The sequence below is a fragment of the Mesoplodon bidens genome (assembly GCF_964165515.1).
Source record: "Mesoplodon bidens genome assembly, chromosome: 2".
Lineage (NCBI taxonomy): Eukaryota > Metazoa > Chordata > Mammalia > Artiodactyla > Ziphiidae > Mesoplodon > Mesoplodon bidens.
The window spans coordinates 4,769,949-4,794,000 of NC_138177.1; the positions used below are offsets into that span (position 1 = coordinate 4,769,949).

General features: G+C 39.1%; 1 protein-coding gene across 4 annotated transcripts in view; it reads right to left on the reverse strand.

The window, feature by feature from the left end:
- NEK7 (NIMA related kinase 7) overlaps positions 1–24,052 on the reverse strand; it is a 139,922-nt gene that overhangs the window by 38,387 nt on the left and 77,483 nt on the right. For all 4 annotated transcript variants that reach the window (XM_081216008.1, XM_081216005.1, XM_081216006.1 and 1 more), the window contains 2 exons: positions 18,397–18,459; positions 16,265–16,375 (listed from right to left, as the gene is read on the reverse strand). In XM_081216008.1, the coding sequence (XP_081072134.1) occupies positions 16,265–16,375; positions 18,397–18,459 (174 nt within the window). The remainder of the gene's footprint in view (positions 1–16,264; positions 16,376–18,396; positions 18,460–24,052) is intronic.

Genomic DNA, 24,052 nt, shown 5'->3' on the forward strand with positions numbered 1-24,052 from the left:
TATTAGCACTACAAAGGAGGAACTTACAAAATGCCAATGTATTAAAAAAAGAACCACCTTTTCTTAACTTATTCTAATATATACATATCTTTTAAAAGTTAATTATCCAGTTAAATAGCATTACTGCTCAAAAATCCTATTTTTCTCTCAAAAAAAGATAGTCCCACATAAATATTCAGCTCTAGGTTTGGAAAAAATCTAATACCAATACACAGAAATTAAAAATGTACATTTATTTGTCAGGTGGTAAGTTTTTTAATAAAGCAATAAATAATTTTTAAACATTAGTATTAATAAAGATTTCTGTGAAAAAACTTACATGACATGTCATTTTTACTATATTTATGTTATAAAATAGAATTTTAACTTTTTATATCTAAAAATAAAATATCTAAAAAGTCATGAAAAGACAGAAATTAGCACTCAGGTAGACCTAACCACTTGGACAGAATTATTATTTCGTCTTTTTTTCAAAGGTACATTCATCTTTTTTCTACGCAAAGCTTCAAATATTGTTTACTTTAAAAGCATATTTTCTATCTCCATCAACATTATTCAAATAAACACTGAACATTATTCACATCAAAAAAAAAGATGTAACAAAAAGGGCAGCCAGGGTACATGTAAAATGCATATACAAACATCAGGTTATATTATATTCTCACTTATGTGTAAAACGATTACCAGCATCTCACTTAGGTGAAATTCAGCATCCCTGGTAAAACATGTGCAATGTCACTGAATGATGTATATTAATATAAAAGAGGCTAGCTGATGCAAGCTGCTTCCATTCAAAGATTTTTGGAAAATAGTCACATCTTTTTTTTAAATTGTCAAACATCCTCCTACAAATTAAATGCCCCAGACCAAATTACATAGTGGACACTGCTTATCAAGTATCAGTTTTTGGGTCACTTGGTTCCTGAATCTAGACACCACTACTCCAAACAACACATACATTTATTTCTAAGTTTTATAACTCTAGCATTCCTCCTCAGGAAATCTTGGGAAAAAAATTTAACAGTATTACCCAGCATAAACTCATCAACAGAGAAAGAACAGAAAATTATCTTGTTGGATCAAAACAAAAAAGTTAATCTCTATAGTGTATCAAAATATTTAAGCCCGTAGTTTGGTATATTAATTTTTAACAAGAAAGTTTCAGACAAAACACCCAGAACCAGAGTGCCAGCTTCACAGGTGTGTGGCCCATACGTTCAAGCAGGGCCTTGCACTGAGTGTAATGCTCTGTTCTGCCACCTAGAAATTCCTAATCATTTGTCAACAAGGGGACCCATGATTGTGTGCTGGTCCTGGGAACCATATACCAAGCATCCTTTGGAAACAACATACTGTTGCAGTTAAAAACAAAACCAAAAAAACAACAAATACAATCCTGTCAGGCAAGTCATTCTTGAAGAAAATTAGGAGAAATGGTAATTAAATAACAGGAAATAATGAAATTATATGAGAACTGGCATTGCAGGCATCAGCTGTTTTCCATCTCTTCCAAGTATCTAACAAGAGGAAGTAAGTAATTTATGTTCACTATGAGGAACTATTTCCTGCTTGGGAGTGTCATCAAATGTTTCATGTGCCACTCACAGAATCCATATGCGCCTTTAATAACAGACCTGATTCTTGACAGTAATGGTTGTGTGACCTTGAACAAGCCGATTAACCTTGCTGGGCCTCTGTGTCCTCACTATATTAAACAGAGTTTGGAGATGATCTGTGTGGCACCTGCCGCCTCTAAAGTATCTCAGTTACAAATAAAACACAAATAATAAATGCCTGACTGGCACATTTTCACACTTAAAAATAACAAATTTTACTAGTATGTCCTGTCCTTTAAACCTCCAGCTGATAAAAACAAAGCAAAAATAACAATCCTAATACCTCTGAGAGCCCCATAGGTCCAGTTAATGCTATAAATGGCCTTCACATGAGATAACAGGTCAAATTTTTGTAATTAGGTAATTATAAGGTAACTGACCTTGTAATTAGGTCAACCATTTACCAACAGAAGGGATGTTATGTTCCCAAACATTTCTGTAAGTATAATGCATTTTTATAAGATGATATTTTGCAGTGGTTATTTCAAAGAATCAAATGCACAGGGACTGGGTGACGGAAAAGACAGGATGCTTCTAAAAGTGTAATTGACAGTTCTAAGTGTGATTTTTATTATTTATCAATCTTTCTAGGGAAATATTTTTATTCCAAAGGCATAAGAAAGTGTCAACAGACTAAACTGTACAAGTATTTGCTATACACCAATTTTGGGAATTATATAAATGCATAAAATAGTTATGTCCCAATTAGAATTTTGGTATGTGATACTAATTTGCAATGTGTGAATATTTTCACCCTTGGCACTCAGAATAAAATTTAGGTATCCTAAGTTGCTTTAGAAGATGCAAATAGAATGGGCTTGGCAGTCAGGAGATCACTAAAAATATTTATCATCTGCATCTAATTTTATCCTCTTTGATAAAACATTTCTCATCCAAGCTCTACTTGTCTTTTTCCTTTCCTATAAATGTTAGAAAAGCTGCTAAGTGTACTCAGCTGTTTCTAATTATAATTTAATAGAACATCAATGTAATCCATTCATTCCCCAAAGTCAAAATCATATAGGTTAATAATGGAAGTGGAAAACATATTTTATCTTATGGTATAAAATGTGAAACAGATAAGATTTTTTTTGAGTAATTAAGCCTTGGGGGGGAAAAAGACCTTATTTAGCAAACAAGAAAAATAAGTTCCTATAAAGTCACAATATTCTTCCCCCTGAAAAGTTGCCTTCTAAATGTTCATTCATCAGTGTCTAGGAAACTTAGGGTATTTTTAAAAATCAATGAAAAAGATATGAATGCATCAGAATTACTACAAGGAATGATGCCTGCATTGCTGCCACGTTGATAATTCTTAAGAGAAGCTTCCATGTTCCTAAAATTCATGGGGAAATACTTGGAAATACTTAAGATGTTGTCTCTACTGCATTAGAGGACTAGAGACAGAGGTGGTGAGATGAAAAAGCAGAAAGTCCATCTTTAGGACAACATGGAAGGTCACAAACACAGAGGGCAACACTTGCCTCTTTGATGAATTCTTTCTAGTTATGTTACACCAGACAATAGTAAGAGAGTTAGAAAGATATTTCAATATTCCTAATGGACAAGGAAGACAGCAGAACAATAATGAGACGACAAAAGTCTCTCAGTAGAAATTTGAACAAAGAAAAATGGGACAGAAGTCTGTATCTCTTCTCTCTACTGAATTGTCTACAGCTACCAGCACTACTGCTCGTGGTGGTAAATGGTTTATAAAGGCAGCTTTCAATCAATATTACCTTCAAATAGAAGGAGCAAAAAGTTCCCTGAAAATTATCTTCTTATTTTTTCCTAAGTAAATATAGTTCAAAACTTACACACCACTTTTTCATTATGCTCACAGGACGACATAACGGCCATTATGGTACATAATTTTCCATTTATTAAAATCCCTAAGTTCAATACTACTTTATTACCAAACTTCTCAGGTATCAAAGAAAACCCAAGGGATACTTTATCAGTAACACTGCTTCTGTAAAAATAATGCTGTATAACACACCTACATATACATACCACACAGACATAAATCTACATGGTTACACACACACAGGTGTACATGCATGATGTAGGTAGGTAGGTACCTATGTATAGAATATTCGATTCTGTATAGTTTTTTCAGATAGCGCCACTAATCTGTAATCTTAAGACTTCTGAATAATTCTAAAGTCATGTATAAAATCAGATAGATAGCAATCGTATACAAGAGATTCAGCAGGAAACAGACTGCATTTGGAATCGCTGGCAATTCTCCCTGTGGTCTGGCTTGGGCTGCACACTTTATGCCAGATGCTGAAATGGACAGTGTCTGTATCCTCTAAACCATAAATCAGAGTCAGCAAAGATAGATGGTGCTGCTGGGGAGATTTTACTGCTTCAAGGATCCAAAGGTCAAGAGTGTAAAAGACATTTCTAAGTGATTTTATTACCAGTACAGCCTCTAAATTTGGATAAAAACAGATAAGAATATGTCTGCAAATGCAAAAAAACAACTACACCAAGAAGGCGAACAAGATTTACATGTTATAATATTTGAAGATAATAATTATCTCCAAAACACTTCATGTTTTATTAGCTAACTTATCAAAGTTTGTGGTAAGCAGAATTCTCAGACATACCTCACCCCTCAAAATCCTCAAGTCCTGGTGCACCATCCCCTCCCCTTGAGTGTGAGCTGGGTGGTGAATGTGATGAACTATCACCCCCATATTAGGTTATCTTATGTGACAGAAAGGATTCTGCAGACATAATTAAGGCTCTAAATCAGCTACTTTTGAGATAATCACCAGGAAGATTATCCTGGGTGAACCTGACCTAATCGGGTAAACCCTTCAAAGAAGTCAGAGAGATTCAAAGCCAGAGAGACTCTCCTGCTGGCCTTAAGGGAGCAAACTCCTACAGCAGAGAGGGCCACGTGGCCTCGAAGATGGCTCCCAGTTGACAGCCAGGAAGAAAGCAGGGACTTCCATCATACAGCCTCAAGGAACTGAATTCTCCCAACAATCAGTGAACAAGGAAGAAAGCCCTAAACCTCAGATGAGATCATAGGCCCAGCTGGCACCTTGATTTCAGTTTCTAAGACCTTGAGCAAAGAACCCACAAACCAGTAATGTGAACTTACTGACCCCCCCACAAATTGTGAGATAATAAATTTGTGTTTCTTTAAGCTGCTAAGTTTGTGATAATTAGCAATTAAAAACTAATACAAAGTGCATTTATAAACACAGTAAAAAAAAATCAGTATAAAATATTAACATGTCTGTATAAAGGAAGAGTATTAAAGCTCCTACAAAATTTAAAAGAAATACCACACAGGTGGTAACAATGTAGAAAATACACAGTTGACAATCCAAAAACACAGCCTATATCTAAATATATTACAAATAAGAAGAGGTAGCCTAACTCAGGAACAAGACACAGGAGCCACTCTCGCCACCCTTATTCAACACAGTCCTGAAAGAACCTGCCAGAGCAATCAGGCAAGAAAATAAACAAATTAAGGGCATCAGAACCAGGTAGGAAGAAGTAAAATTGTCTCTACTTGAAGATGACATGATTTTATAAGTAAAAAATCCTGAAGACTCCACCAAAAAACCATTAGTTCTAATCAACGAATTCAGTAAAGTTTCAGGATAAAAAATTAACATATAAAAATCAGTAATGTTTCTATACAGTAATAGTGAATTATTTGAAAAAGAAATAAAGAAAACAATTCCATTTACAGTAGCATCAAAAACAATAAGATACTTAGGAATATCTTAACCAAGGAGGTGAACGATCTCAGAAAACTACAAGATATTGATGAAACAAATTGAAGAAGACACAAATAAATGGAAAGAAATCCCATGTTCATGATCAGAAGAATTAATACTATTAAAATGTCAATCCTACCAAAAGCCATCTATAGATTCAATGCAATCCCTATTAAGATTCCAATGGCATTTTTCACAGCAGTAGACAATACAATTCTAAAATTTATGTGGAGGCACAAAAGACCCCAAACAGCCAGAGCAATCCTGAGAAAGAAGAAAAAAGAGGGAAGCATCACACTTCCTGATTTCAAACTATATTACAAAGTTACAGTAATCAAAACAGTATGGTACTGGCATAAAAACAGACACATAGATCGATGGAAAAGAATTGAGAGCCGAGAAAAAAACCCAAGGATTTACAGTCAACTAATACTTGACAAGGGAGCCAAGAATACTCAACAGGGAGAAGACAGTCTCTTCAATACATGGTACTGGGAAAATTGGACATCCACATGTAAAAGAATAAAACTAGACCCTTATCTTTCACCACTCACAAAAATTAACTCGAAATGAATTAAAGACTTAAATGTGAGACCTGAAACCATGAAACTCCTAGAAGAAAACATAGGAAGAAGCTCCCTGACAAAGATTTTTTGGATATGACACCTAGAACATAAGCAACAAAATGAAAAATAAACAAGTATGATGACATCAAACTAAAGAGCTTCTGCACAGCAAAAGAAACAATCAAAAAGTGAAAAGACAACCTACAGAATGGGAAAAAATACTTGCAAATGATAGATCTGATGAGGGGCTAATATCCAAAATATATAAAGAACTGATACAACTCCATAGCAAAAAACCCCCAAATAATCCAATTAACAAACAGGCAAAAGACCTGAGTAGACATTTTTCCAAAGAAGATATATGAATGGCCAACAGGTACATGAAAAGATGCTCAACATCACTAGTCATTACGGAAATGCAAATCAAAACCACAATAAGATACCACTTCATGCCTGTTAGAATGGCCATCAAAAAAAGACAAGAGATAACAAATACTGGCCAGGATGTGGAGAAAGGGGAACCCTTGTACACTGTTGATGGGATTGTAAACTGGTGTAGCCGCCATGGAGGAGCCTCAAAAAAGTAAAACTAAAAATAAAAAACTAAAAATAAAACCATGTGATCCAGCAATTCCACTTCTGGAAATATATCCAGAGGAAGTGATCCAGCAATTCCACTTCTGGAAATATATCCAGAGGAAGTGATCCAGCAATTCCACTTCTGGAAATATATCCAGAGGAAATGAAAACAAACTTGATATCTGCACCCCCATGTTTCTGCAGCATTATTTGCAGTAGCCAAGACATGGTAAAAACCTAAGTGTGCATCAATCAGTGCATGGATAAAGAAGTTGTGGTACATATACAATGGAATATTATTCAGCCATAAAAAATGAGGATATCCTGCCATTTGCAAAAACATGGATGGACCTTGAGGGCATTGTGCTAAGTGAAAGATAAATACTGCATGATGTCACTTACATATGGAATCTAAATAAAAAACACACACACAGTCTCATAGAAAAAAGAGATCAGATTTGTGGTTGCCAGAAGTGCAGGGGAGGGGGGAGGGGGAACTGGAGGAAGATGGTCAAAAGGTACAAACTTCCAGCTATAAGATAAATAAGTACTAGTGATGCAATGTACAGCATGATGGCTACAGTCAACACTGCTGTCTGATATACAGGGAAGTTGTTAAGAGAATAAATCCTAAGCGTTCCCATCATAAGAATAAAACCATTTTTCCCTTTTTTTTGCATTTTCTTTTTATTGTACCTATACGAGCTAATGGATGCTAACTAAACTTACTGTGATATTCATTTCACAATATATTACATGTAAGTCAAACCATTATGCTGTACATCTTATACAGTGATGTATCTCAATTATATCTCAATAAAATTGGAGAGGAAAAAAGATAGCTTTAACTAATTATTTGAGATTGTGCCAAACTCTTGGCACAAAACAGAGTTCAATTTAAATTATTTGTATTTCATATTTCACTAGAAAAAAAATCTGTAAGAATAATATTTACTTCCTTCTTAGCCAGTGTGGTGTGGTATGACAATTTTTTGGCTGATAACAAACTTCTGAGTTTTCCTTCATGAGACTTTTTATGTTGGGTTATATCTTGTTTTACTGATATTTTAGTAAAGTATAGCTTTAAAAAATATAATGTTAAATATATGCACTTATATTTTCTTCTATCTGTCTCAAACTGACTTTCTAACAGCCAATTATAAATATAGGAACTTATAAATAGTTCAAAGAATAAACTATATTTTGGCAAAATAGGCTATGAAAATTTTAAATATATTTTAGCAATATTTCTACTGACAAAGTATAATAAACAAAGCTCTAGTTTATATATTTCTGAGATTAGTCTCTTATCTCCTCTATACTAAGTCTCCATCACCAAATATGTTTCTTAGCAACAGAAAAGTGAAATAAATAGTATTAATAAGGCATACTACAAAATGAAACATGTGTTGGGTCCAATTTAGGATACAATAAAGAAAATGTATAGCATATATATATATCACAACTTGATAAACTATAATCCAACTGTGACTTTTTGTAAGAGTCTTTCCTTTAAAATTCTGATTACTGATGATAAAGAAAAATATGATGAAAAATTCTGGATTTCCTTTTATCTTAAAACTCATCTGGGAAGTATTTCATCTGACCACAGCCTCAGGTATTCCTCTGTCACTAATTAGAGAAATACTGAATATTTCCACTATAAATTGCTTAATTGTATTTGTCAGCCTGCTCTAAACCAATTAATTATTTACTTGTAAAAATCTTTGATGCAGTGCTATCCAGAGGTTCATTTCTGGAATACAGACCAGGAGCTATATTTCCTCTTCTACCCCAATTAAGCTGAAGAGTTGAGACAGTGAAATATATTGTTGTGATGAACAATGATTTACAATATTACTCCCCAAAAAGAAATGAATCACGTTTCTTACAATTCAAGTATCTACTGCTGTCCTTTATAAAGCACTACGTCACTGTCATGTTCCTTCATAAAGAAGTTCCTATGATTTTTTCCATAATGTGGTCTCTTTTATAAAGACTGGCTTATAACACAAATCAAAGTGGTTAGAAAACAATTCTAGGATTTCTTAGGGCCAAAAAACCCCCTTCCTGGATCAGAACGCTGTCTCCTCTCAAGCCACATATCACTCGATATCTTAGCATCTCCTCATGGGACCGGAGTATGAAACAGTAGGAAACATGTGCCTGTCATACCACCACCCATGTTTACTGATGGATTCCTGGAACAGAGGTGAGACAATCAACTGTTATACATACACTCTCCACACATTTATTGAGTTTCTACTATCAGCCAGGTACTCCCTGGAAAATGAAGGCAGGCTGATGAGCAAAGCAGACACAGTCCCCTGTAGTCAGCAGGGCTTTAGGTCAAATGGGAAATCCAGACATCAGGAAAATAATGCCACCAATAAATGCATTCATGTCTTACGAAGCAGTGAGAGAAGAGTATGCCGGAAGTATTAAGAGCATAAAGCCGTTTACAGGTCAAAGAAAACCATCCCTGAGAAAGTGATGTCTGAGCAGAGAGCCGAAGGACAGACAGACACAAGCCCAGCCAGCCTGGGGGGCACAGCACCTGGGGCAGCGGGAGCTGATGCTCGACTGCCCTAAAGAAGAACTGAGAGGCTGCTGCTGGGGCCTGGGAGGGGAGGCGGGGCAGATTCTACAGCAAGGGTTTGCTGAGCACCTACTGTAGGCAGGGCTCTGTCCTCAGCACGAGGGGTGCGTGAGGACACGACGCAGAGGAGGGTTCCTCTCTCCGAGAGCCTACGTTCTGGACCACACGTGGTTCTGTACGTCTCGTCAAACATCTTTATCTTTACCTCAATGGGAAACTCTAGGAAGGTTTGAAAGCAGAGGCTTTTCTTTGTTTTTCTCTCCTTCCTCACTTCTCTTAAAGACTGATGGAGAAATAGAACAGATTTGAGGCATGGATCCTGGATGCTGGGAGATTAGTTAAAAAGCTCTCGGACTTCCCTGGTGGCGCAGTGGTTGGGAGTCCGCCTGCCGATGCAGGGGACACGGGTTCGTGCCCCGGTCCGGGAGGATCCCACATGCCGCGGAGCGGCTGCGCCCGTGAGCCATGGCCGCTGAGCCTGCGCGTCCGGAGCCTGTGCTCCGCAACGGGAGAGGCCACAGCAGTGAGAGGCCCGCGAACCGCAAAAAAAAAAAAAAAAAGCTCTCACGTTCCAGGTGAGAGGTGACAGTCCTTCACTCGGCGGGGAGAGAAACGGAAACGCAGCTGCGTGGAGAAATCTGAGAGACACTGAGAAGGAAAGTAAACAGAACTCGGTGGCAGACTGAGAAGGGGAGGTAACAGAGAGAGAATGTCCGAGAAGACTGCTGGGGTCCAGCGTGCACCCTGGACAGCCGGGGGCAGCCTCCATGAGGGAAACCACGGGTCCCCGTGCAGACAAGGGGAATCGCGTGTGCTCAGGATTCAGACAGAGCTCCACACTACAGATAAGAAACTGGATCAACACGAGCCTCGAGAGTAACTGATCCACCGGCGGGAACAAGATCAACTGGGAAGGGAGGGAAAAGCAAAAAGCAAAAAAAAGCCAGGACTGAAACTTTTAAAACTCCGTCATTAAAGACTAGGAAGAAGAGAATGACTCAGTCAAGAAGAATCAGAGTCTCCAGAGAGGCAGGAAGAAAACCAAGGCACTTTGGGACTCAACAAGCCATAGGGGGAGTCTTTTAAGAAGGAGGGGAGGAAAAGCAGAGGCAAAGGCGGCTGAGGATCAAGCAGATTGAGGACCGGACCCGGCCACTGGATTGAATGGCACGGCTCACTCGAGAGCCATGCCCTGTGGTGTGTTTCAAGCCGGGTCAGGAGTGAGTGTCTGACTGTGGAGACAAACAGAACTCGGGCAGCGGGAAGGGAAAGCCAGGCAGAGGCGGGGGCGGCAGGACTGAACTCAGCAGGGCCTCCCTTCACCGTCTGGTTTAGAGCAGTAACACCCTCCTCTGAACCTGATTTCCTTTTTCTCCACTGTACTGACCGACGTCTGACATACTGCATTTCCACTCGCCTGTCATTCTGTCTTCCCCATTAGACATACGGTTCTCGGATGAATCAATGAATGCGTGAAGGCGGCGTGTGTGTGAATGCACGTGTGTGCGTGTGAACATGTTTAAGGTAACAGTGACCTGACCATGTTCAAGTGGTGTTAGAAGGACCCAGCAGATGCCTCCAGGATGGGGAATAGATAACTAAGCTTTCTGAGAATCGGGGTAGAGAAAGAACAAAGAACCCAGGTGGTGACACACAATCCCTTCTGTCCAACAAGGAATACGGAGACAGGAGGGAAGGAAGAGAGAAGAGTGAAGGCCAGGCTGGTCCCGCAGGTTCGGCCATGGGAAGGTGAAGGCATCCTGGCTGATGACGCCCGTTCACAGGAGGAAGATGACGTCACCTTCCTCCTGTGAAAGAGGAGGCAGGCTGCCATCTGTGAAGTGTGGTGAGAGGAGAGGGGAGAAGGGGTGACCGGCGTATTTAAACAGAATAAAGAACGTTCCAGTACCTATCAAGTAGATAGCACACATTCAGATAGGCAAGTGTAATTATAATACTTAAGTATGTGCATACATCTGTACATATGCCTACAAAAATAAAATACCTATATATTATTTAGCCCTCATAGGAAGACTATAAGGCAGGTATTATTAACCCAATTTCATACCTAAGGAAACTGCAGCTCAATCATTAAGATTAAGTAGTTAAATCAAGGCCACAGCATCACTGCTTAGAGTCCTCTATCACCCTCAGAAGCTCCCAGTCTGTCTGGTACAAACTACCATTCTAACCTATCCTACTCCTTTACAAAACTTATTACAACTCCAGTTACACAGTTTTCTATGAGTGCCAGTTAAATGCCTCTCTCCTAGACAAGTTCCAAGAAGCCATAAACCAGGCGTACAGCACACAGTCAATGTCCAGTAAATAAACAAATTAAAGAGTGTTATTTTCTTTAAGGCTACAAATTGGTATAACTATTTGAGAGAACAATTTGGCAGTATCTGTTATGATTTAAAATGCATATACCCTATTGGTCAGCAATACTGTTTACAGAAATCTGTGTAACTGTCTATTAAATACAGTGTGTATGGTACTGTTGTATTGAAATACACAAGGTTTTGTACTGGAGCTTTCTCTAAGAATTAAACGACGGAAACAGTCCAACTGTCTATAATACAGCAATAATTAAATACACTGTGATGCGTCTGAGAAAAAATACATAATCAGTACATATTTTTGTATGTGTGTAAAGATACAAAATAAAGTTGGAAAGGTTTTTATGCACATAAAAGTCAGTGGTTTATCTGGGAGATGGAAATGCAGGGAGGAAAGTTAAGGCTTTCACCATTTGAGAAAAGTAGTCAGAGATATTTTATATTTAAGAAAATAATAAACACTATGCTTACTAAGTCAAATGGAGAGAAAAGCCACAACAATGTGTTCTATTGAAATGCATCAATCCATAATCAGAGTAATTCTGTTTGATGAAGGACCAGGAGAGATCTCACAGGTCAGATGCTCCCAAGTTATTAAATTACTCTCTCCCAACACAATTAGGTATTTGGTCAGGTCTAGAATATCATACTGCAAAAGGCATACATGACTATAATCAGGATATGAAGACATTCTACTCATGTGAATCTGCTTAGTCAAACTTTCTATTCTGAACACTAGTCAAACTTTCTGTTATGGTCATTATGCTGAGATTACTGTAAGATCTTGATAGTATTACTTTCAACCTTTAGAAGTGCAGCTCCAAGAGGATCTGGAAAACCAGACCCAAGAATGTCTTCTATCTTGACTAGGCAGACTGATGGCGGCTCTAACAAAGGACAGGATCATTCAAGGCTTACACAGTAAAGCCTATGGGTGAGGATAGCACTAATCCTGTCAAGAAGAGCCACTTCAGTATTCTACCAAAGTACACTATGTTGCTCTAAAAGCTTATAACTTACAAGGAATCAGTTGATATATTTTATTTTTTTAAAAAGTTCCCTAAATAGTCTTTTACATCATAGATACTTTCAATTTTAATCAGTAGCCCCTGACTAAGGGTAGAGCTATCCATTCTATAATGGTAAGTTATTACTTGTTACCAGAGTTCTGTTCTTCTGAAACTATCTTACTAGATCCACAGGGTCAGCTGATTAAAAATTTCCTTGGTAATGTCGAGGGATGGCAAGTCTGTTTGAATATGGAGCTGAGTTCACCACCACAATAAATATAAGATCACACTGACAAATTTTTCCTTCCTCACGGGCCGAAGAAATCTGAATCTGCTGAAGATGGAGATAACAGGGCTTCTGTAAGGCACTCTGGTTTTGAGTTAGTTTTCTCAAGTGTGAAAGGATAGGAGAACTCTTCCAAGGTACATGTCATAGGCCCAGGCATGCCTTGGCATTAGGCCAGGAACAGCAATCTTTATATGCGAAGTAGGAGCAGCAAAGGAAGAAAACCAGATTGAACAAGAGCAAAAACTCTAAAAGACAATCAAGCCCCTAAATCATCAAGCTCTCAATCTAGGGCAAGACTCTGTAACTGAAATTGTCTGTTTCTTTTATCTGCTTCAGCAGGCATTTGCTCAGTAGAGATTTGCCCTCTTTCTTTTGCACTATAAGTAATTAAATAACTCTTGTACCTAAAGTTTCAAGCAAAGAATTTTATGTTAGTTGTCTCTCTTGTAAGGATTATTTACATGAGCTTTTATGTGTCTCATCTTGATAGGGAGCTGTTTTGTAAGATTTTCCATTTGTGTATTTGCATTTCTTTTTAAAATGAAGACTACATTTTTTTTATTGTTAATTAATTTGCAGACACTGCAAATTAATTGGTGGTTAGCTATCTGTGGTAGCGGTGGGAAGTCCCTACAACAGAAAGTCAGACAACTGATGGGAAGTGTGTCATCTACCACAGGACTTTAAACAGAGCCAGCCTGATAGCATTCTGTGATAGCAGGAATGTTATCCTCCTTTTTTGTAGCGTTTTTATAATTTAGAAAGCAATCTCAAAACTGTCTCTATCTTACAAATGAGGAAACTGACCCTAAGAGAAGTTAAGTAATGAGAGTTTAAGTGGCTGACACTGAACTCACACCGGAGAGCAGGGTTCTCAGCTACTGCTAGTAAACCCACAAACACCTTGATCAGAACATCTGCAAAGGGCTTGGAATGGAATGCAAATTGTGTATGTATCAGCATTTTCCGGGGGAAAAGGTCAAGAGTCTTCATCTGATTTTTCAAAGGAGTTTTGTGATACAAAAATTCTTAAGGGCCACTAAAGAAAAACACATGGGTTTTTACATCAGACAAACCTAATTTCAAATACAGTTCCTCTATTTATTAGTAATGATACTTATCTTCTCTAGGTGTCAAAATTACCTCTGAGAATTCTTCTGACGAGGAAACAAGATAATGCATACAAAGCACCTAACACTGTTTTTAAAAACCCCTTCCTGGATGTGGGAACAGATGTATATGTATGACTGATTCACTTTGTTATAAAGCAGAAACTAATAAAAAAATATATAAATAAAAAAAATAAAAATAAAAATAAATAAAAAATAAAAACCCCTTCCTTACAAGAACTCCATGTAGCAGAGATCACTGGTTGTGCTCAGGTATCTGTTAAGAGACTGAATATATAAATAGACAATGGCGAGACCACATATAAAAACAGAACTCTGAACCATAATCCCCAGCAACCTGACCAGGAAACCAACCTTCCATCTTTAACAAGCAGCCCGGGAAGCCAGCCTGCTCCATCAGGCTCGGCGGAGGTCAGACCGCTCTCTCTAGTGACAATCCAGTAACTTCTGTAACAGTCGGCCCCAGATGGCCAGGATGTAATAACTGACAGCTTCCCCAATATTCATCCTTGCTTCCAACTTAGGACCCACCAGAGAAAGCCAAATACACAGCCTCGCCAGTCACCTAAGATGCCCGACTTGGAGTGAGCTCACCAACAGCTTCTGTGTGCCAGTGGCCTCCCATCAGGGCATAGCCGAAGCCTCCTCTTTCATCCACTATAAAGAGTCCCTCCTCCTCTACCTGCCCGAGAATCTCTGCCAACACGCTGGTGACAGTGGTTGACTCCGTTGCTGGAACAGGCTCAGAATGAACAGCTCTTGTTTTTCTCATTTCGTTGGTCTTTGCTGATTTCCACACTGTTCAATTCAGCTTCCAGAGTAAGAGAAGGTTTAGCTCACACATGGACAGCCAAATGAAGACTACACATGCCAGCCTCCCCTGCACCTACACACGTTCATGAGATGAAATTCTGGCCAGTGGGATGAAGCGGAAAACAATGTGTGGCAGCACCCAGTGACGTGCCTTAGATACAGCCAGCCAGTCCCCTTTCTCCCTTCATGCCTACGACTGGATCAGCTGTAAACAGGCCTGGTCTCTGAGAATTTGAGATCAGAACCGCCATATTAGCCCCAGAATTTTATGCAACAGAGAAATATACGTAATAACACTAATAATACAGCAACAGCTTCCATTTACATAGCCTTCCTATACGTGGGACACTCTTCTAAGTTCTTAGTAAATATCAATTACTTAATCATTTAAAACGACCCTATGAAGTAGTTTCTATTATTATTATTTTTTTTTTTTTTTTGCGGTACGCGGGCCTCTCACTGCCGTGGCCCCTCCCGTTGCAGAGGACAGGCTACGGACGCACAGGTCCAGCAGCCATAGCTCACGGGACCAGCCACTCCGCAGCATGAGGGATCCTCCCGAACCGGGGCACAAACCCGTGTCCCCTGCATCGGCAGGCAGACTCTCAACCACTGCGCCACCAGTGAAGCCCTGTATTATTATTTTGTTTTGGAAAAAATATGGCACACAGAAGTTAAGTAAGTCCCTGGTGGTCCAGTGGTAGAGAATCCGCGTTGCAGTGCAGGGGACATGGGTTTGATCTCTGGTCAGGGAACTAAGATCCCACATGTCACGGGGCAACTAAGCCCGCGTGCCACAACTACTGAGTTCACGTGCCTCAACTAGAACCCGCATGCCACAAACTATAGAGCGCATGTACCCTGCAGCCTGTGCGCTACAACTAGAGAGAGGAAACCTGCACAGCACAACTAGGGAGAAGCCCGCGCACCACAACGAAGAGCCCACGCGCTGAAATGAAAGATCCTGCATGCCACAACTAAGACCCGATGCAGCCAAAAAAATAAATTAAAAAAAAAAAGAAGTAAGTTAAGCCCAAGGATAAGCAGTTTTTAGCCTACTGTTATTTGGCAGTTTCTATAACTTGTAGCTGAACTTAAACCCAATTAATATGCCCTTAGAAAAGAAATAACTTTTAAGTGGTCAAATCAGGGTTTGATGTGCAAGTTTGAATCTAAGGCCCACTTTCTTCTCTGAGCATCCCTCCCAGGAGCAGGGACAGCCCAGGACAGGCTGCTCTACAATCTCCCACTGGTACCTCTGTTTGATGTCCAGAGATGCAGGATTGAGGGTGCTCTGGCTGGAGAAATCAAGCTGCAAAACTATAACTTCAGCTTACAGAAGACGAGCCCTCGGTCTATTTCCAGGTTGGTCTTGGAGTGTTCACATATCCAGTGTGACTTCACCAGGTATCTAGCTTCATATATCATAATCATCACTACTGCCTACCACTTATTACAGGGCTACCTATGTTAAGCACCGCGTTGAGGTCTTTAAAGTAGCTAACATGCCTATATTTTTAACCTACAACTCTATTAGAAAAAATAAATCTTCAGTTTAAAAAAAAAAAACTTACCTTTATCATTCTGGATAGATCACCAGCATCTGCTAATTCCAAAACTATGTTTAGTTCATTATCTTCAATGAATGATGCATAATATTTAATTACATTAGGATGGTTGAGTTGCTGAGGAAAAAAAAAAAACAGGCATCAAAAAGTTTTCTTACTGTAAATTCCCAAGAGTCAGTTTCATAACTTAAGAATAAAGTTAGTTACTGCATTTCATTTTTAAGTTACAGAAATCTTAACATGACTATATTTTTCTTTAATCTAGTGAATTTTGAAATAAGTATTGTACTTATTGAAAGTAAAACTAGACATCATTTTTATTTTAATATTTTTATTAGAAATAATAGAGTAAATTATACACTTAAAATTTTAAAAAGTATTGCTATGTTGAACAAATATATAAATACATGCATATAAATGAATGACTAAATTAAATCACCAACTGTTAAAAATTATATCCTTCAAAATGATAACTGTCATTTAAGGCCACTCAATGTTAAATAAAGTATTCCTCTTTACTACTATTTTGAAGTTAAGGGTGATCCTAGTATAACTCCAGCCAGTGGTCAAAATCTGGCATCTACTATATTGTATCTAAATATCACTTTTACATCAAATAATATAAATATTCTAAACTTATCTATGGGGTTGATTATTAAATTACCTTAAAAATTTCACCTTGTAGAAATATATTCATAAATCTATACATATTTACAGTCTTTTTGTACAATCTTTTCATTCAATCTTTAAGCAAGGTAACATAAGACAAATCATTTCTCAAAGAAGCTTATTCAAGAATGATTCCAAAGAGTATACACAGGATTTTCTTCTCTTCTTTCTACTTAAAGGTTTTCCTCCCACATTTTCTATGATGATATATTATTTCTCTAACAAAGGTTTATTAAAGCAGTCACTTCATGTCCCAGGAAATAACTACAACAAATAGAACAGTGGAAAGCATGGTTCCTTCTGATCTTACTCTTATCTTTTTGAATAGCTCTGATTCACTTCAGGCACAAACAAAACTGGATGGCATAAAAATCATCCAAGTTTTATCCAAAAATTAAAAATATAACATAAACCACTGAATTCCTCAAAAGAAATTTCACTACAATAAATGCAGTGTGAAGGTAACTGAAATGTCAGTCCTATTCTTTGAGTGGATGAGAAACTGAAAAGCTAATTCTGACATACTCTTTACACCACCCTTTCTACATCTGCAAAAAGATATGGAAATATTATTTTTAAAACGTAAGCCGGGCTTCCCTGGTGGCGCAGTGGTTGAGAGTCCGCCTGCCAATGCAGGGGACACGAGTTCATGCCCCGGTCCGGAAAGAACGCACATGCCGCAGAGCGGCTAGACCCGTGAGCCCTGGCCGCTGAGCCTGCGCATCCGGAGCCTGTGCTCCGCAACGGGAGAGGCCACAACAGTGAGAGGCCCGCGTACCGCAAAACAAACAAACAAACAAACAAACAAAAAATGTGAGCCATTTGGATCAGTCCACACAAACAAAAAATGTGAGCCATTTGGATCAGTCCACATTCTCAATATACCATACCTTGAGATAATGCTAATATGCATTTACATTACTTAACATTTAGAATATGTCTAATTGGGATCATCGAGAAAAAATTTCTTCAATGTTTTATGTCTATTTTATTTATTTTCTAGATTGAAATGGGGGAAAAAAGCTAATCCTACCAGGGCTTCCCTGGTGGCGCAGTGGTTGAGAGTCCACCTGCCTATGCAGGGGACACGGGTTCGTGCCCCGGTCCAGGAGAATCCCACATGCCATGGAGCGGCTGGGCCCGTGAGCCATGGCCGCTGAGCCTGCGCGTCCGGAGCCTGTGCTCCGCAACGGGAGAGGCCACAACAGTGAGAGGCCTGCGTACCACAAAAAAAAAAAAAAAAAAAGCCAATCCTACCAAATGTTCCAATTAAATTATTGTACAGTAAATCCAAAAGGTAACTGCATTCTTCAATATATTGATTTCAAACTTATATGTTACTTGAAATCGGTGCAGCATAAGCTGTATCTCAAAAATCTTTTTGTTTTTAAGTGTGATATTTTAATAAGTCACTTTTATCAACCTACTCAGTTATGTTCAAAACAGTCAACAGTTTGTTTGTTATTTACCTTAAGGAGATCTATTTCTTTGATACAATCAGCACGTGCTTTGGCGTCCATTAAATCAAATATCTAAAAATAAAATCCAGAATTACTTAATAAAATAGCAATCTATGGTTCAAGTTACCATGTAAGTCCACTGTAATACTTTGCACATAATTCCACACACACTAAGAAGTATTCTTTCCAATTAGCTTTTAGGAGCTGTGGAGATCTACAGGTATTTTATCCCATGTGACTAGAGGTTACATTTTCCCTCCAGAGGCAGTCAGTATTAAAAATGGGAAAAGAGAAGAGCTAGATATTTCAAGTCTTAAGTTCAAATCGAACAGCACGGGAGTTGTGAGATTGTGCTATATTAATATAATAACAGTTAAAATATTGAACAATATGTGCTAAATATACTGCATGCACCACCTCGTTTAATTCTCATTTAATCCGCATGAGGACAATAATGTTAGTACTCCCACTTTACACATGAAGGAAAGTAGGTTTAGAAAGCTTAAGAAATTGGCAGAAGTTCACACAGGTAATTAATGGAGCAGCCAGAATTCATTCTCCAAGTTATCCAACTATAACCCAAGCTCTGAACCATTAATCTATATGATCAAATCAGGTCTAAAAGGTCTAATGCATGCATTCTTGACAGGGCTGATACCCTTGTCAATTTTCCAAGGAAGTGAAAATTGGTTCTTCAGAGAGAGGGTGACAAAGTCTTACACTTTTTAAGCACAGATATACATACGATACCTAAACAGACACACTGTATCTACGAATTAAAATTTCATGGTGGGGGACATAATTGGGAAAAAATGTCTAAAAAGGTGAGGGGTGAAAATAAAGAAAAGGTTGAGAAACGTTGATCTAATGTAAAAAACATAAAAATAAATAATACAAAGGGCTCTTTAGTATGTCTCTGAAGACAAATCGCTCAATGTTCCAAGCATATGGAAAATTAACAATAAATCTTAATAAGTCAATACTCCAAGCATTAATGAGGATAACACGTTCATTTTCTTGCTTTTCCATGATTCACAAAACTGTGTTGAATGCCAACTTATCATTATGTTTATTTATAGCTACAAATAAGGGAACCAGCCTGCAGTCCTCAGGATGCACACTGTCAGGGGCAGACTGCAGCCTGGAGCACAGAACATGACACTCAACCGGCAAGTTCTGCTGCACAAAGTGACGTGAGCACCTCGAGGGGCGGGGTGTGGCTGCCCGGGCTTCCAATGCTTGATTCATATATGCAGGAAAGTGCAATGCACCTCAGAAAGATTTCTTACAGAAATAAGTAAAATGACAAGTTCATTACTTAAAGGAGTAAACTCTACATTTAGCAATTTCACATAGGGAAGCCACTCATTACCCAAAATGCCAAAAGGTGCCAGAAAAATGATGTTGTCACTAAATAACAAATCAAACGACTATAACACATATTAATGTAAACAGAAAATTTTGAACTCGATGTTAGTTACTGATATGAAACACACACACACACACACACACACACACACACACTACTTATCTATGATGCCATTCTCGGGAACTACCACTCACAGGGGACTTGATACAACTTGAAGAAATGTGGGGAAGTACAAAATTTTGAATGTCTTAGACCTTGAAGGAATTCCTGAAAACTTGTTTTAAGGAAACAGAGAAAGGATCACTCTGGTACTAGTGATTAAAATGAAAAAAAAAAAAATCACAAACTTGGAGACATGTATAAATCTAATCTCCCAGTAATCAATGTCTCTCTGATGGAAAAATATTAAAACACGAAAGACTGAGCGAGATGAGAATGTGTATGAGAGCTCTAGGAAACCCCAACTAGACATAAAATACCAAGACAGAACGGTGCCATGATGAAATCATGAATCTTTAATTCAACTTATAATTAACCTAATTCAGAATTACAAATTAACTTTTAACTTGAACTGAATTCTCAATACCAAAAGTCACTTCTCAAACACTGAGGAATGAAGCATTGCTGGCGCATTTAAGGCAAAACTAAATTCTGAACCAAATACTTTTAATTGGAAATTCAGAAGTATCTTATCTTGCTTTTTCTCTTAGCCAGCATGTCAAGACAAAAACAGAAACTGAATCTTCAGATTAAATCATTCGCAGACATAGATTCAAAGCTGTCTGATTCCGTGAGCAAGAAAAGGCAATACACATGGAAAAAAAAAAATCTGGATTTTCATAAACTATTTACAAGCCTGTCTTCAGAAGGCATCTTTCCAGCTCTACCAAAGTTTCTTTGGGTTTTTAAACTAATGTTTGATAAGAGCAAAGTTATTAGCAGTGTTTAGGCAAATGATTGGCTGATACATTCTCGGTATTCTCTGAATCATTTAAAAAGTTTTCTTTTGGGCTTCCCTGGTGGCACAGTGGTTGAGAGTCCGCCTGCCGATGCAGGGGACACGGGTTCGTGCCCCGGTCCGGGAAGATCCCACATGCCGCAGAGCAGCTGGGCCCATGAGCCATGGCCACTGAGCCTGCGCGTCCGGAGCCTGTGCTCCACAACGGGAGAGGCCACAGCAGTGAGAGGTCCGCGTACCGCAAAGAAAAAAAAAAAAGTTTTCTTTTGTCACCTTTAAATTTTGCCAAAATTACTCACGACTAATGAAACTGAAAAGGTTAACCCTGGGTATCTTTGGAGGGAAAAGGCTTTCAAGTGACTTAAACACAAATGTCCTTAAAAGGGCATCTGTAAATCTGTTCGGAGAAAAAAACACTTAAAATGTAGCGAAGGAAGTATTTCAAAAAATATAATGAGAGAGTTTGACAAACCTGTTACATCTTACTTTAAATAAATCTCACATAAATGGAAATCTCAACCAAACATCTGGGCCTCACCAGCTCCACAGAGCCTGAATAAATGAACCAAGCAGCTTGTCCCACATTGAGGCCTGTTTCCCACGTGCCCTCCGTCCTTCCTCTGATCTCACCCTGGGACTGTGCCTCTGTCTTTCCCGGTGTTCCTGCCCCTTGCCATGCAGGTGCGCCACAATGACTTCTGGTTCCCACACTTGCTGAGTGGTAGGCACAGACTTTCTTATTTGAAGGATGGAAGACGGGTGAGGGAGTTAGAAAATCCATGGCAGAAGGGCTGAGTGGCCTCTCTAGACATAAATTACAATCATCGAACAAGATAATCTCCGAATAATGAAAGTCTCTACTACCAGCCCTTCCCTGACTCAATACACAGGCCCCTAAGGGGTGGAGAGGGGGGCGGAAGTTAAGCCGGGTGAGGGCTCCAAGAGCTCTGCACTGGAGCCAGGAACCGCGCTCCTCTGACACCCAGGCCTGTAATCCAGCGGCCGGCAGCCTTCCTCTCTTCATGCACCAACGTGTCTGAACTTCAAGTCAAAAGACAGGACTCAATTTCTTCCTCGTGGATTCCTTAAGGCCCTGGCAAATGATGGCAAGGAACTAGATACCTGTCTGTGCCCTTAATTTTTCCATGATTACTTAAAAAAAAAAAAAAAAAAAACCCTTTGTTTCCAAGGGGATGCCTTTTAACTCAACAGGCTGGTATATAGTGATCTAACTCCTAGGGCCTCAATCAGCCCTGTTTGCTTAAAATTAAAAAGCTTCTAATATGTACCACAGGAAATTCATCCTTTGTTCAGACTTCCTGAGAGCCTGAGGCTCAGCAAAGCTTAGTCAGGGCGTCAGGGCTTCCAGAGGTTCAGAAGCCACCCTACAGGGGTCAGGGTGGTGCAGGAGAAGCAAACAATCCAAAATCATGACGGTGAGAAATATCCTGAAACGAGTGGGAAAAAGAGATGCCACTGAAGGAAATAAGAAAAGGGATAACCAGAAAGACAGGAGAACCAAGCCAGTGTGGTTTGAAGAAGCTGTGGGTGGTGAAGCAACAGTTACTACGGAGACGTCAGTAAGAAAGTCAAGTGATGACACTGCAGGAGAGGAGAGGCGGATGCGGGAGAAACGGGCAGCAGCCGGAAAAGTCTCCAGGAAGACAGAAGAGAAAGATCTTGTCCAGAGTGCAGGCAGGGAAGATGAATTAGGATGGCTGTGCAATCGTGAAAGCACAGCAGATGGCAGAGGTCGTCGCTGTCACACAGGAGATGCCCGTTTCCACTAAGTGTGAAGGCAAACGGGCCGTGGCTGAGGCTTCAGAGTAGGTGGTAGTTTTTAACTCCACCACTGACAACACTGTAATCATATGTACCTGCTGGTTTGTGTTCTTCTCACCACCGTGGTTAAAGTATGTCCAAGTAGGGAGTACAAGAGAGTGCATTTCCAAAGAAACGTAAGCAAAACTCCGAGAAATAACCTGAACCCTTCTGTGCTACGGGGTGTGGAACAGTGGCTACGTGTGAACAGGGAAATGAAGAAATACCCAGTGAAGAGAAACTCTGCCCGGGGGGTTAGCAAGACAGGAGCAAGATGGGGGAGATTGTAAAGTGGAAACATCCGCATTGCTCAAATAGCTGACAAAGGTCCAAGAAACTCACGCAAGCAACTAAAATCAGACCTTAAATAAGAGGTCTAGAGAATATGGAATAGAGGGCCGTGGTCAGGACGAGGTCAAAGAACAAGCTTTGTGGAAAGATAGAATGGGAGAGAACTGAGACGGGGAGATGAAGAGGGGATGTGGAGAGTTAAGACAGGACAAGCAGAGCGCAGGGTGGGCTGTGACACTGCTGCGAGCTGACCGGGTGCGGGGCGGGGGGGGGCGGGGGCGTGCTGAGCAACCGTGACGCCTGGTCTCCGCAGAGTCAGCATGGTGCCAGCGACGGGACAGAGGAAAAGGAGAGCAAGGGGCTGAAAACATATTTAAGAAGAAAAGAAAAAAAAAAGGGGGGGGGGGTGTTGCAGACTGGCAGACAAGGGGCAAGATGGAACAAATACTGAACTGGATGGGCTTCAGGGACAGAAGAGAATGACGATGGCTGGGCACAGACTAAGGGGAAAAAACCCTAGTGAAGATGATGTCCCCGCATCCCAAGTCAAGGAAAGAGAAGCACCTTACACTGAGAGGATGGGAAGGACAGTGGGGATGTCGAGGAGAGAGAAGATTCACACAAAGAACAACATTTACTCACCGGGCTTGGCCACTAGAAGAGTTTCTCATTTAAAAATTTTAACATAAACTCATATAATCAAAACTTGCATTTATCTTAATGATGACCCTAAGGTACCATGAGATGCTAAAAAAATAAATTGTGAAACATCAAAAAATGGACAAATAACTAAATTACTTCATTGATGTCCACTGTATCAGTTAAATATTTTAATGTTAGTAATCTATTTATGGTATATATCTTAATTCATTATAACCCCCAAAGTTTGTTAACTAGAATGCCCTATTCTCTAAATATTCAATAAGGCTAAAAATTTACTACATTTTTATATGCCTCAAAATGCCTAAAATAAAATTGAAAGTACAAACAAATAAAATTAAGAAGCTTTAATTTTTTAAGATGACGTCTCTGTCTCCTTGACAAGTAAACTAGTATCAATTACTAAATTATTCTCCAATTTAAAAAATATATAATATAAATTATTCTTACAAATGCTTCCTAATTTTCATTTGCTCAAGTATGTATTGAAAGTTTCAAAGAAGTCTATAGGGATTATTATTTATAACTTCATTATTTATAATGAAGTTGATAAAAGCTGCAGGACG